General features: G+C 48.8%; 1 protein-coding gene across 4 annotated transcripts in view; it reads left to right on the top strand.

Annotated features, from left to right (window-relative positions):
• Nucleotides 1-871: 871 nt before the first annotated feature.
• Nucleotides 872-15,946, top strand: part of GLS (glutaminase) — a 251,083-nt gene continuing 236,008 nt past the window's right edge. For 2 of the 4 annotated variants that reach the window (XM_029606093.1, XM_029606092.1), the window contains exon 1: nt 872-1,424. In XM_029606093.1, the coding sequence (XP_029461953.1) occupies nt 1,105-1,424 (320 nt within the window). In that variant the 5' untranslated portion in view covers nt 872-1,104. The remainder of the gene's footprint in view (nt 1,425-15,946) is intronic. The other 2 variants (XM_029606095.1, XM_029606094.1) reach the window with 2 other exon arrangements.

Here is a 15,946-nt window from a genome sequence, read left to right as displayed (position 1 = left end):
TACTTTCAGAAATTAACGGCTGCCCAAAGGCAGGCGTTAATTTCGGCTGGCACCGGGAAAGTGTACAGAAAAGCAGAAAAAACTGCTTTTCTGTACACCCTCCAACTTAATATCATAGTGATATTAAGTCGGAGGCCGCAAAAGTAAAAAAGAATTTAAAATAAAAAAAAAATTTTTAAATCTGCCCGTGGCCTGCGGGTTGGAAGACGGACGCTCAGTTTAGCCGGCATCCGTTTTCCGAACCCGTGGCTGTCAACAGGTTCGAGAACCGACGCCGGTAAAATTTAGCGTTGGTGTCAAACCCGCTGACAGCCGCCGCTTCTGTCAAAAAAGGAGACGCTAGGGATGCGCTAGTGTCCCTAGTGCCTCTTTTTACCGCGGGTCCTAATTAGCATACCTGGGCTTCCTGAATCGCGCACCCAGGAGAGTGGCCTGAGCAGGCACTCGCCGGCTCTCCTGCGCGATTTTCTGTATCGGCCGATATTCTCACAGATCCTTGCGTGACCCCATCGTCTTCCCTTAAAAAGTCTACATTTTACTAATTCCGTTTAGCGTTTACATTGCCCTATTTAGTTTAAAAAAAATACAGTTACAGGCATTCTTTTAGCTCAGTCCGTTAGAGAACTACACCTTTCTTGCTGAAGAAGCGATGCAGCTGAGCATCAGTCTACTAACGATGCCCGACCTGAAAAAAAATTACAAACAGCAGTACCAGGATTATCCGACAGAGGTAGCTAGGGAGAAACAAAGACAAGAGCTCCGGTCCTCAGCAAGAACCGCCTATAGTGCCACGTCACATCCCCCTCCCAAAGTCACGTCAGTTTCTCCGCTTCTGCGAATGAGTCGGTCTGACCAATCTGATGTAACAGCTATCTGCGGCAGCAAATAGAGAAAGGAGGGCGGGACTTGGGTTTCTCAGTATAGAAATAATAATCTGGATGTCAAGCCTGCGGCTACATTTTGTAAGGGGTAACGGGTGAGAGCAGTTGGGAGAATTTACAAACCGGACAACTATCGTTTCTTTTTTTTTCTTCACCCGCATATAGTAACCTATATAGACCACATTTATAGTTTATTATATTTATTGGCTCCCAGGGATTAAGGATGATGCGCCTGACGAGTTCAGCGATGCTCCGTGAGCTGCTTCAGCCCACTTTACGGCGACCAGTAGTCGCCGTGGTGCGCAAACCCGGACGAGCATCTGGCGGGGCAACGCACCTCAGCCGTAGTAACAGTGACTGCCCCGCTGGTACCCGGCTGCGGGCCGGCTGGGGTCCTCCCGTTGTCTGGCCAAGGGCCAGGGGGCTCTGCACCAAGTCGGAAGGCGGTTTTCACGAGCTGGGCACGGGGCATGAAGCTATCTCGGCTGCCCCGAAAGCGGACAATGGCAACATCAAAGAGGCCGGGGACGGCGCCGGAGAAAAGTGAGTAGCGAAGCGGAGGCCCACGTGCACCGTGCCGGGGGCCGCGGTGTCGGTTACAGGCTCGCGGGGGTGGCTGTCATTACCACGTGACTGGCTCGCGTCCGCTGCCACCATCAAGGCGCACGTGTGGGCGAGGTCGTCGCTGACTGAGGATGGGATCTTCCTAGAGCCTGCCTGTTCCTGTACGGCCTTTGTGTCGTCGGGGGTGGGGCATGAGTTGGGCTGTTTTTCTGAGAAAAGCAACAATAATTTCTCCTCGCTCCCCGTGCTCCGTACACGAAAAAGTGAATTCCATTACCTTCTCTCTCTCCCCCCCCCCTCTATCCTTCTGGTGGGGGTAACTGATCATTACTTATAGAAATGCAAAAACTCGTTCTGTCCCCACATTGTGGGTAAGAAGTTTCCTGCCGTGTGTGTGACCCCTAGATACTGAAGGTTATTTTTGCATCTTCAAAAACGGGGGGGGCGCAGGGGGATCCACGTGGCAGTTTCCTGTCATCTCAGAACATAACTCCATCCCTTCTGTCTGCTTTGGAGAGCGAAGAAAAATCTTCAGTGTATATGCAGTGAGGATAAATATCCTGTGTGAGCTCCATTCAGAAATCGGGCAAGAGTGCTTACTGCCACTTTTCTGTACAGAATGTGTTCTTGGGTTTGTTGGCGCTAATTCCTTGAGTTCAGTTTTGGACTGTAAATGGATGATGTGAGGATCATTACTGCTTAACATTTCTGCAGCACTGTACAGATGCACAGGGCCAGATTTAAGATGATGGTGCCGGTAGGCAGAGGAGTTAGGTTAAAAAGTTTTCTCCTTTCCCAATGCACATGGCAGTGTTACCTCTGCCTAAATCCAGACCTGATTCTTGCTCATAGAGCTTACAGACATTAATTGGCATGCAGCTAAGACCAGCATTCCTTAAATGTGAAGGGGAATTTCAAAATGGAGCTAAAATTCAGGCCTATAGAAAAAGATGTTTAAGGTCAGAAGGCTTATTTGCAGATTTCAGAAATGTGTTGTCTGGTGATCTGCCACTGAGATGTCTATATTAGTTTCTGAACTACTTCAGATGTTATCTTTTATATCAGGATGGCTAGATGATAGGTCAGCGGTTCTTCTATGATTTTGGGCTAACTCTCTGAATCTCCCAACCTTTTCAAGACAGGTTAACATAAGTGTGGTACATCAACCTTCACAGAATAGGCAGTGCAGATATGGAGAGAACTCATATGGCCAAAAGAAGAGTTCGGAAGATGACAGCCCTAGCAGTTTCTCTTCCAAATTTTGAAAAAAAAAGGGTTAGAGAGGGTTGACACTTATGAACCTATCACAGTGGGCCAGCTCCCTTTATATGCACAGTGCAGGATAAGGGAGAAGTTAGTATGGTTTGGGTCGTTTATCAAAATGCGCGAGGGTGTTATCACGTGCGATAAATACCGCATCGCAAAATGCATATGCAAATTTAAAATTAGTATTTGATTGGGAGGAGTTTGGACAGTGTAAATGGAAATGAGTCGATTAACGTGGCATGCAATAAAGTAACGCACAGCAAATCAGGTTTTAACGGTGGAAATAACTACACCTTTTTTCTGTGCATTATGCCTGTGTTAGCTGTGTGTTACCAGCTGAAATGTTTTTTTTTTTCTCATTACAAATGCCAGTTCGGGAGAGGAGAAGGAAAGAGGGGGAGGAGAGAGAGCATCTCTGTGGAAGCTCACTTAAAACTGAACTTTTTATACCACTGTAAGAGGGGGCATTATGAACTCAGGGTGAGGTTTGGGGGGGCAGTTTTACATGCACAGTCATACGTTCGAACAGCACAGTTACCATCAGTGAAGGTTTTCCCGTTGATAGCAGGGCTGAATTAGCCATGACCAGGTGGCAAGGCGGCCACCTGGCCATCCGTACATACGTTCACATCTCACTACTGTCTGGATCAACAGACAACTGACGATGCGAAACTCGGACGAGTCATTTTGCAAACTGTGACAACCTGAACTTATGACTATCCACACTTTTAGATCACGCATAATGACTTACTAAATATTTGAGGGCGTGATCGGGAGCTTAGGACTCCCATGACATCATGGCTAATTCAGCCCTGCTATCAATGGGGGAAAAGCAAGTTTGCTTACCGTAAACGGGGTTTCCATAGGATGAATTAACCATGATGACCCACCCACCTCCCTGGATAGTCAACAACTTAGGTTCACGAACTACTAAATCACAGACTGAGGAGAGACTGTTTTTCTGCGCGGGAAGGCAGGGGCAGCCGCACAGAGCAAAGCTCTGTATTCTACTCAGAAGCTCCACCTCCTGGGCCCTGATGGACAGTTCCCATGACAGCATGGCTAATTCATTCTGCTATCTACGGAAACACCGTTTAGGGTAAGCAAACTTGCTTTTACTGTCATTTGGAGCGATGAAAGGTAAAAGAGTGGATTTTTACCATGTTCTCTCTACCTAGCTTGATGTGCACTCTACCTAGCTGCAATCAAACTAGGTAGAGAGTAAATGGTACACATCTACTCTTCTTTTACCTCTCATCACTCCAAATAAAAAAAAAAATCTTCACTGATGGCAACTGTGCTGTTCATACGTATGACTGTGCATGTAAAACTGCCCCCCAAAACCTACCCCACCCTCAAAGGAGACTCAGGACAGGAATGATGAGGAAGTGCTGTGTGCATTGTGTCCTAAAGTAGCATCCAGCTAACTGTACCCTGCATGCTTGCCCATTAATTTCCACATTTGCAACTCATACTGTAGCCAGAGAGAAGAGGTACGCATGATTACATGTTATCATGTAAAAAGACACTGCTGGGTTTTCTTGTGGTTTTCAGGTGTTAAAAGTTGAGCCCAAGTGCTGATCTGGATCTCAGCATCAGGCAATGGTGACTTTTCTGTGGTACACCTGATCAGATCTGAAAGCCACCTGTATGCCATGGCACTCTGGGAAATACTGGGTTAACTTTTGCGCAGTCAGCCATGTTGAAATAGATTTCATGGGTCAGTGAAAGAAATTTCTTCAGGGGAAATTCATTTTCCTAGCGTGTAGCCAGATGGACTCAGGACCAATGGGTATTGTGCTCTCCTGATAGCAGATGGGAGACGGAGTCAGATTTCAAAGCTGACATCACCCTACATATACCCGTGCAGCAAGCTCAGCTCTTCAGTATTTCTCCGTCTCCACAGCAGATGCGGACACTATCCAAAAGAGAATAGTCTAACATTTATTTTTAAGTCTCTGGTCTCCAAGGCTCGAATAGCCGTATCGATTTTCCTCACGACTAGGTTTAAAATCGGGTTGAGCAGCCCTCCTTGGGCTAGGCCCCGATTCGGTGCGAGGGTCCACACACTTGGAGACCCTCCGGGGGGGGGGGGTTCACCATCTAGCCAGCGGAGTCGTCAGTGCCATTTTCCCCCCTCGATCGGCGGTATGTACGGGGCAGGCTGGAGGGCCGAGGCGCCGCACCTGTAAAGGGACATGCTGAGCTGTGCGCACAACTGTGCTACGCGCACAACGGCGCACACATTGGAGTAGGGCGCACAACTAAGTGCATCCGTGTGCATACCTCCACGCACAGAAAAGGTTGAAGCCCTACACACACACGAACAATGGCACCGCCATCCAAAAAGGCCAAGGGACACCCCGTTTGCCCAGCCTGTCACTTAAGAGCTGCGCAACCTGAATTGGAATCCCTCCTATGCCAGCAGTGCGAGCAGTCTCAGGGAGAACCAAGGCAAGACCCCTTACAGCCAGGAGAGGGATCCGGAACTACTGATGATGGTACTCCGGACCTATGTATTTCCAGCTATGTGCCCCCACAGAAAGGCACATCTGGGGCTTACACTACAACCCCTCCTGGGATAAACATGGACCCAGGAACCTTCTCCTGGGTGGAATTTTTTAAGGGGCTGCAAACCTTTGTCCAGGCGCAATCAGCCCCTGCGGCGCATCCGACTCAACCCCTGCCGGAAGCACAAGCCATTCCCGGCACCTCCCGGGTTCCTCGAGACATGCCTCTCCTAACCAAGAGCCTCCCTGATGGGGTTCCAGACACCTCAGAGGACGAAACTGACTCCCTCAAGAAGGAGAAATCCCCCCCCCCCCAGGGATGGAGCCATACCGAACCATGCTCCAATTCTTCCACAAGGAAGAGTTACCAGCCCTTGTGTCCCAGACTCTAAAGATGCTGGGCCTTCCAGGCACGGACCTTATAACGGAACCAAAGAAGAACCCCATTTTGGTGTATCTCCGTAAGGCCTCATGCTACTTTCCTGTGTTGGAGCCCATCAAGGAACTGATTGACCTGGAATGGAATGCTCCAGAGGCCAGCTTCAAAGGGGGCGGGCCCTAGAAGCCATATATTTATTTATGGATCTCTCGGAAGCATACTTGCACATTCCCATCCTGCTGGATCACCGGCGGTATCTTCGCTTCAAGATTCTCGGTCAACACTTTCAGTTCAAGGCGCTTCCCTTCAGTTTGGCAACCGCACCTCGGACCTTCACAAAGATCATGGTAGTGGTGGCAGCGGCCCTCCGCAAGGAGGGTATCCTAGTATATCTGTACCTAGACGACTGGCTGATTCGAGCGAAGTCCTTCTCACATGGTCAGACCTCAGTGGCCAGAGTAGTACAATTCCTACGCTCTCTGGGCTGGGTGGTGAAACTTCCAAAGAGTTCCCTTGTGCCCTCGCAACACCTGGATTTCTTAGGAGCGAGCTTCGATACCCGGCGGGGGTATGGTGTTCCTGCGCCAGGACAAGGCGCAAGCCCTGAGGGAGCACGTGTCTCGGTTTTCGGCTTTGGAAGAACCAACCGCCTGGAATTATCTGCAGCTCCTGGGAGTAATGGCCTCCACCATCGACATGGTACCCTGGGCGTTTGCACACCTGCGTCCACTGCAAGCGTCCCTGCTATCCCGTTGGAAACCAGTCTCCCAGAAGTATCAGGTGATCCTGCCGCTTCCACCATTAGCCAGGAAAAGCCTGGATTGGTGGCTTGTCCCCTCGCATCTGGCTTGGGGAGTCTCGCTCGAGGTTCCCAATTGGGTGGTGGTGACCACCGATGCCAGCCTCGCGGGATGGGGCGCCGTCTGCGAAAGAAGCGCCACGCAGGGGACTTGGACGCCAGAGGAGGCAAAGTGGCCGATCAATCGCCTGGAAACGAGAGCCGTGCGTTTCGCTCTCCAGCGTTTTCTTCCCCTGGTGCGACACAGAGAAGTGAGGATCCTCTCGGACAACACCACCACCGTGGCCTACATCAATCGTCAAGGGGGGACAAGAAGCAAGCATGTCTCCCTCGAGTCAACTCCCCTGATGGAGTGGGCGGAGAGCAATCTCGTCCGGATAACGGCCTCTCACATCGCCGGGGTGGACAACGTTCAGGCGGACTTCCTGAGTCGTCAACAGCTAGACCCCGGCGAGTGGGCTCTCTCCGAGGCAATGCATCTCATCGTCCGTCGTTGGGGGACTCCACGCCTCGATCTCATGGCGACCTTTCTCAACGCCAAGGCTCCACGCTTCTTCAGCCGCAGAAGAGAGCGTGGCGCGGAGGGGGTGGATGCCCTCGCCCTTCCGTGGCCGTCGGATCAACTGCTCTATGTGTTTCCTCCTTGGCCTCTGGTCGGCAAGCTTCTCCGCAGGTTGGAACATCATCGAGGGACTGTAATTCTCGTAGCCCCGGAATGGCCCCGTCGGCCATGGTTCGCAGATCTATTTCAGATGACGGTGGACGGCCCACTTCGCCTGTCCCATCTTCCTCATCTTCTGCGTCAGGGGCCGGTATTTTTCGAGCAGGCAGAACTCTTCTGTCTTGTGGCCTGGCTTTTGAACGGCGCCGTCTCCGCCACAGAGGCTACCCAGAGATGGTGATCTCAACGATGCTTTGTTCCCGCAAGCCTTCGACCTCCGTCGCTTACGTTCGAGTTTGGAAGGTCTTCGAAGCCTGGTGCTCCGACCGCGGGGTCCAAACCATGGAGGCGACTGTTCCGCTGATCCTTCATTTCCCACAGGATGGTCTGGATAAGGGTCTCGCCTATAATTCGCTCCGGGTTCAGGTGGCGGCCTTGAATGTCTTGGTACAGAAGGACTGCTCTCTACCCCTTCAGCTGGATATCGCACGTTTTCTGAAGGGTGCCAAACACCTACGGCCACCGGTCAGGGATCCTTTCCCTTCTTGGAGCCTCAACTTGGTGCTGCGAACGCTATCGGGCCCTCCTTTTGAACCCCTGAGGGGGTCCTCCCTCAAGGACCTGACCCTCAAGACGGTTTTCTTGGTAGCCATCTCTTCTGCTCGCCGGATCTCAGAGCTCCAAGCCTTGTCCTGCCGGGACCCTTATCTGCGTTTCTCCGACTCCGGGGTTTCCCTTCGTACGGTGCCATCCTTCCTACCAAAGGTGGTCTCGGCCTTCCACGTCAATCAAACAGTGGAGCTTCCAGCGTTCGCTCCAGAGGAACCCCGGTCTCTCCGGCTCCTGGACGTCAAGCGTGTGCTGCTCCGTTACCTGGAGGTTACCAATGACTTCCGGGTATCCGATCATTTGTTTGTCCTGTCAGGACCGAGGAGAGGTTCTCAGGCATCCAAGACGACTGTTGCGCACTGGATAAAGGACGCCATCTCATCGGCTTACATTGCGGCGGGGCGGATGCCGCCTCGCAGCGTGTCGGCTCATTCCACGCGATCCCAAGCGGCGTCCTGGGCGGAATCTCACTCCGTTTCCTCCCAGGAAATTTGCCGTGCGGCGACGTGGAAGTCGTTGCACACTTTTTCCAGACATTACAGACTACACCTGGCGCCTCAGTACACGGGTTCTTTTGGCGATCAAGTTCTCCGAGCAGGTCTCTCAGGACTCCACCCGGTTTAGGGAAGCTTGGGTACATCCCACTGTCTGGACTGATCCAGTTACGTACAGGGAAAAGAAAATTATTCCTTACCTGCTAATTTTCGTTCCTGTAGTACCATGGATCAGTCCAGACGCCTGCCACTAGGGGTTTCATTAGGTCCTGCTCGGATTCTTCCAGGTAACTTTCATTCTGTTTGTCTCTGTTTATTGTTACTGTTCACAGCTCCTCACAAGGTGACTGTTGGTGGTCCCGTTGACCGTTTGTTTACTTATATCTTTCTCTGTTCCTTTTTGGGGACGGATCTGGATCCAAAATGTTGTGTTTTGCTTTTGGGCTTTGCTATGCGTAATACTGAGCTCCAGCAGAGGGTGCACTACTCTATATGCTGACGCTCTCAAACTCTGTTCTGCTGGTCGGGGGATATAACCCACTGTCTGGACTGATCCATGGTACTACAGGAACGAAAATTAGCAGGTAAGGAATAATTTTCTTATATAATATAATAAATATAATACAAATATCAGCCTAGAGAAACAAGTAACTATAAAACAAATGTAGTAGCTAGTGGGCATTAGGGTGGGGAATTGTAGGGGAGTACTATGGTTGAGTTAGAAGGGTGATGGGAAATAGCAGCGTGGGAATACTTCAGGTATAGGCTTGTTCAAACAGCCAGGTCTGTAGGTTGTTTTTTTTGTTTTTTTTTTAAAGTGGCAGTGCAGTGCTCCTGGCGGAGATCTGGAGGCATGGAGTTCCATAAGGTTGGTCCTGCTAAGGATATAGCATGTTTTTTTGTGGAAATGAGCTGTGGTAGATTGGATGTAGGAATGGCTAAGGATCCTTTGAAAGCGCTTCTGGTTGGTCTGTTGGATGTACGGTATTGTAGGGCATCGTTAAGCCATTGAACATCATTATTGTGCAAGTTTTTATGGATAATGGTGAAGCTCTTGTGAAGAATTCTAGCTGAAATAGGGAGCCAATGGAGATCTTTGAGTATTGGGGTGATGTGGGCAGCTCTGCGCGAGTTGGTTAGGACTCTTGCTGCTGCATTTTGCAGCATTTGAAGGGGTTTGATGCTGGAAGGCCTAAGAGTAGCGAGTTGCAGTAGTCTATCTTTGTAAAGATGGTAGCTTGGAGGACTGTTCGGAAGTCAGTATGGTGTAGTAGTGGTCTTAGTTTCTTTAGAACCTGTAGTTTGTAGAAACCGGCCTAGGTCATGTTGATATGTTTTTGGAGATTGAGATGGTTATCAAGGGTGAAACCTAGGTCCCTGACACGTTGGGAGAAGGAATAGGGGTGTACAGAAGGGAGGAGGATTAAGGCAAGCTGGGGAAATATAAAGGAGCTCTGTTTTTGCTGTATTTAAGGCCAGCTTGAGGTTGGTGAGGAGTGAATTAATAGAAGAGAGGCAGTTGTTCCAGGATGTCAGAGCGTTGGGTACTGAGTCTGTGATAGGGATGAGAATCTGTACATCATCTACATAGATGAAGTGTGTAAGTCCAAGGTCGGCCAGGAGTTGGCATAAGGGCAAGAAGTAGATGTTGAAAAGAGTAGGGAGAGGGAGGAACCTTGTGGTACGTCGTGTGTTAGATTAATGGGTTCAATTCCTGGATACCAATTTTGACTTAATATTGACAGTTGTTTAAGAAAAATATGAACCAGCTTAATGCTGTTCCTGATATATCTATGTCAGTAAGTCGATCAGTAAGAATATTGTGGCTGACAGTGTCGAACGCTGAAGAGATGTCTAGTAGGGCTAGAATAAATGATTGGCCTTTGTCCATACCCTTGAGAATGGTGTCAGTTAGGGATAACAAAAGTGTTTCAGTGTTGAAAAATTTTCTGAAGCCAAATTGGGAGGGATATAGGCGATTATAGTTCTCAAGGTGGTCTGTGAGCTGTGAGTTGACAACTCTCTCCATGAGTTTGGCCAGAAATGGAAGGCTGGAATCCACGGCCAAGGAACTCCTACGCTTCCCTAAAGTGGACGCTATGATTTGCGCAGTCTCAAAGCGCACTACGGTTCCAGTGGAGGGAGGAGCGGCACTGAAGGATACCCAGGACAGACGGCTGGAATCCATCCTTAAGCAGTCCTTTGACGTATCAGCAATGATGCTACAAATTGCTTCCTGCTGCACATTGGTGGCACACTCCTGTTTGCTCCTCTCCAGAGACGCAACTACGTCCGGAGAAACTATGGAGCCTGCGCTTTCCTTCCTCACCGATGCCACATCAGATCTCATGCGCACCTCAGCCAGGGGTGTTGCCTCGGCAGTGGCAGCCAGAAGACAACTATGGCTCTGGAATTGGTCGGCTGACTCGACATCCAAAGCAAACCTTACGAGAATGCCTTTTAAAGGATCTCTCTTGTTCAGAAGCGAATTGGAGAAGATAGCCAACAAATGGGGCGAATCTCCGGTACCCTGACTACTGGAAGACAGGAACAAAAGAACATTTCAGAGCTCCTCCCCCAGAAGAACTAAGGGCAGAGGATTGCAGCGCTTTAGACCTTACAAGAACATACAGTCACAAGCACCTCTCCCCTCAGGAAGGTCTCATTCCTTTCGGAACAGACACATTAAGAGGGGAGCAGGCTCTGGGGCAGGCTCCAGCCGTACCCCACAATGAGAAGACTCAGACCCATCCACAGAATGAAGACATAGGGGGCAGACTTGCCCTCTTCTACCAAAGATGGATTGACATAACATCGGACAAGTGGGTCCTAACTATCATTTGAGAAGGGTAGTCTCTGGAATTCCAAAGCACCCCTCCAGACAAATTTGAGATCACCCTGTCACTCCCACTCCAAGAGGCTGGGAGTGGAAACCACACTAGCAAGACTACTCAGCCTGAAGGCAATAGCCCCGGTGAGAATACTGGCCACTATTCCATTTATTTTATCGTCCCCAAGAGAGAAGGAACATTCCGGCCCATCCTGGATCTCAAGGCTGTCAACCGTTACCTGAGGGTACCACACTTCTACATGGAAACCCTATGCTCCATTATAATGGCGGTACAACCGGGAGAATTTTTAACCTCCTTGGACCTATCCGAAGCCTACCTTCACATCCCGGTCCATCAGGACCACCAGCGATTCCTGCGTTTTGCGATACTGGGTCATCATTACCAGTTCCGGGTGCTACCCTTCGGCCTAGCTCTCAGAACCTTCACCAAAATTATGGTGGTTGTGGCGGCAACACTGAGGAAAGGAGGAGTCCTGGTACATCCTTACTTGGACCATTGGCTGATCAGGGCAAAGTCTCCGGAGGAGAGTCACCATGTGACCACCAGAGTCAAGAATCTACTATAGGAACTCGGATAGGTTGTGAACACAGCCAAGAGCTGCCTACAGCCCTCCCCGTCACTGGAGTACCTGGGAGGGCCGCTTCAATACCAAACAGAACAAGGTCTTCTTCCCCCCTCCAAGGAGAAGGAAACTGATCGGCTAATTGGAAAAACTGTTGACCTCTGTTCGCCCCAAGGTATGGGACTACCTCCAAATCCTCTGCCTCATGACGTCCACTCTGGAAGATGTTCCGTGGGCAAGGGCCCATATGCGACTGCTACAATGTTCCCTACTGGCAAGATGGAACCCAGCATCCCAGAACTACTCAATTCACCTGCAGCTACCATCAGAGGTTCGGGACTAGCTCCAATGGTGGCTACAGGAAGACCACCTAAGCAGAGGAGTAAACCTATCCCCACCGAACTGGATCTTACTTACCACGGATGCGAGTGTGGGGAGCCCACTATCAGGAACTGAAGGCCCAGGGACAATAGAACAAGGAAGAGACGAGATGGAACATAAACCGCCTGGAAGCTCAAGCGGTCAAACTAGCCTACCTACGATTCAGCCACATACTCCGAGGCGAGTCAGTCATGTCTGACAACGTGACAACAGTTGCCTACATCAACCGCCAGGGAGGAACAAAGAGCCAGCAGGTGTCTATAGAGATAGACCCTCGACCTCCCACATCGTGGGAAAAGACAACGTCTCAGCGGACTACCTCACCAGGGAGAACCTAGACCCAGGGGAATGGTCGCTGGCGGATATAGCCTTCCAGCTGATAGCAAATCAATGGTGTCTCCTAGTCATGGACCTACTGGTAACTCATCTCAATGCCCAGGTCCTTCAGCCGCAGACGAGAACCACAATCTCAGGGAATCGATGCTCTCATCCAGAACTGGCCAGAGGAAGTCCTCCTGTACGTCTTCCCACCCTGGCCACTATTGGGCAGGATCATCCACAAGATAGAGCACCACAGGGGATTAGTTCTACTAGTTGCCCTGGACTGGCCATGGTACACGAACATAGAAATGATGGCAAAAGAAGACCAAACGGCCCATCCAGTCTGCCCAGCATGCTGTCACACTTTTTTTTTTTTCCTCTCACATACTTATCTGTTTCTCTTGGCTCTTAGCAACCTTTTTTATTCTATTTCCCTTCCACCCCTGCCATTAATGTAGAGAGCAGTGTAGGAACAACATCTAAGTGAAATAGCTTAATTAGTTAGGGGTATTAACCACTGCAATAAGCAAGCTACACCCATGCTTATCTGTTCTTCCAGACTATGTAATTCAGTCCTTGTTGGTTGTTGCCTGAATATAGATCCACCTTTCTTCATTCCCTCCTGCCGTTGAAGCAGAGAGTCATGTTGGCTATGCATTGAAAGTGAAGTATTAGTCTTGCTCCCCTGCTGTTGAAGCAGAGGGCTATGCTGGATATGCATTGAAAGTGAAGTATCAGGCTTATTTGGTTTGGGGTAGTAACAGCCATAACAAGCAAGCTACTCCTCGCTTTTTGTGAATGTAAACCCTTTTTTTCCACATTTCCTCATTGCTGCTGAAGCTTAGAGCAATGTTGGAGTCTCATTAACCGTGTGTATGTTTATTGAATAAGGGTATTATCACCAGGTAGTAGCCGTCGTTCCCGTGAGCCACCTACTCTTCATTCACATCCTCTAGACTTTATGGATCCACAGTGTTTATCCCACGCCCCTTTGAAGTCCTTTTCAGTTTTGGTCTTCACCACTTCCTCTGGAAGGTCATTCCAGGCGTCCACCACCCTCTCCGTGAAGAAATACTTCCTGACATTGGTTCTGAGTCTTCCTCCCTGGAGTTTTAAATTGTGACCCCTGGTTCTGCTGATTTTTTTTCCAACTGAAAAGGTTTGTCGTTATCTTTGGATCATTAAAACTTTTCAAGTATCTGAAAGTCTGTATCATATCACCTCTGCTCCTCCTTTCCTCCAGGTTGTACATATTTAGATTCTTCAATCTCTCCTCATAAGTCCTTTTGGTCGCCCTTCTCTGGACCGCCTCCATCAATATACAAAGACTACTTGCGGGGAACCCTCTGCGTCTACCCCCACACAGAGACCTTCTTCAGCAGGGACCAATCTCCCACGAAGACCCAGCTCGATTCTCTCTTACAGTATGGCCCTTGAGAGGACTAGCCTGAAGAAGCACGGCTACTCAAAAGCCGTGATTGACACCCTGCTCCAGGCGTGCAAGTTCTCCACATATGTCTTACGATCTGGAGAATATTCGAAGCCTGGTGTGAAGACCGCGGTCTCCTCCTGAGGACAGCTAAGATTCCCATGATCCTGGAATTCCTACAGGACGGCATGAAGAAGGGGTTGTCTCTCAACTCCCTCAAGGTCCAAGTTGCAGCACTGGCCTGCTTCAGGTCCAAAGTGGATGGCTCCAGACTATGAAATCATCCTGATGTGTCTTGCTTCCTGAAAGGAGTTAAGCAACTCCAACCACCCCTAAAGTGGCCAGTGCCGCTATGGAACCTCAACCTAGTACTAGACTTCCTAGCAGGGGACTCTTTCACACCAACACACGGTCTGTCCCTACATCTCCTGACCTTAGACAGCCTTTTTGGTCGCAGTATGCTCAGCGCATCTCCGAACTTTAAGCACTATCCTGTCGAACTGTTCCTCAGGTTCACCCCGGGCACTATACATCTGAGTAATGTACCATCCATCCTACCCAAAGTGGTTTCCCAGTTCTACATGAACCAAACCATATAGTTACCATCTCCAGAGGAGCACAAGGACTCAGAAAACTCACGCCTCCTTCGCCACCTGAATGTCTGCAGAATCCTAGTCCGATACCTGAAAAGATCAGAACCCTTACGCAAAACAGATCACCTGTTCGTGCTTCACAGAGGGAAGAAACAAGGGGAAGCGGCATCGCGGGCGACTATAGCCTGCTGGATCAAAGAAGTAAATAAAGCCGCCTACATAGAGGCAGGAATGCCACTACCTCTACAGGTCAAGGCTCATTCCACAAGGGCCCAGGCAGTCTCCTGGGCTGCAACCAAGCTGCTGTCACCAGCCAAGATATGTCGGGTGGCGACATGGACCTCCCTACACACCTTCTCCAGGTTCTACCGCCTGGATGTTCAGGCCATGGAGGCAGCCTTCACAAGGGCAGTACTAAGTGGGCTATGGGCAGCCTCCCACCCTGTAGCGGAGTAACCTTTGTACATCCCATTGGTCCTGAGTCCATCTGGCTACATGCTAGGAAATGGAGAAATTACTTACCCGATAATTTTGTTTTCTTTAGTGTAGACAGATGGACTCAGCATACCGCCCATGGCTGCTCCAGAAATCGAGAACCTCGGATAACAAAATCTCGAGACTAAGAAAATACGGGTAAGCCACGGCCTTCCTCTAGTTCAAGACACACTGTTTGTCTGGTGTCGGCGTTTATTGTTTGAGTGCACTGGCGTTCTCCGATTTAAAAAAAATAAATAAATAAAAAAATAAAAAAATAAAAAAAATAGATATAGCTATATAGATATATCTATCTATATATCTATATATATCAGTTGAACCAGTTCAAGGTTAATAAAGTATTAAGCAACATATATCCACTCTGGCTTTTTGAAGAGAATACTGAAGAGCTGAACTTGCTGCACGGGTATATGTAGGGTGACGTCAGCTTTGAAATCTGACTGTCTCCCATCTGCCATCAAGAGAGCACAATACCCATTGGTTCTGAGTCCATCTGTCTACACTAAGGAAAACAAAATTATCAAGTAAGTAATTTCTCCAATACTTTGAGATTGTTGTAAGTATTTGATATGCTCCATAGCATGCATAAAGATAAACCAAAATATACTCTTGACAGATTGATTTTACTTTAAGGACATTTGTTTTCATTCTGCAGAATTTTAGCTCCATGTTGAAATTCTCCTTGGCAAATTGGTTGTCTTAATAGTTTTTTTTACTTTGTAGTTTGATAATTTGAGGTTAATAGAATTGAAATATCTTCTTAAGTTTCACATTTAAAGAATGCTGGTGGGAATACACTTAACAGAATGAGAGTTCAATATTGGGCCCAGTTGACACAAGATATATGAAAAATGTTTTTTTTATTTTGGTTCTCTGAAAGAATATTTTGCAACAGGAGACTAGTACTTATTCTAACACACTTTTCTGAATTTCCTTATACTTGGTGATTATGGGAACACCGTAGATACATTATGCTGTCATCCTCTGAAAGGTTTTGATGCACCCACATATCAACATTATATAGTTACCTCCTTAATTTCCGAGTGGGGATAACAGATTTTACTTCTTGATCAGTAAAAGGTAATAAAAGCAGAGACAAAAGGAAATACATATAGATCAGTCCTAGCAGAAACACAGCTGCAGGTTGCGT

This window comes from Rhinatrema bivittatum, chromosome 6 (assembly GCF_901001135.1).
Source record: "Rhinatrema bivittatum chromosome 6, aRhiBiv1.1, whole genome shotgun sequence".
NCBI classification, from domain to species: Eukaryota; Metazoa; Chordata; class Amphibia; order Gymnophiona; family Rhinatrematidae; genus Rhinatrema; species Rhinatrema bivittatum.
This window is presented reverse-complemented; position numbering and strand designations above follow the sequence as displayed.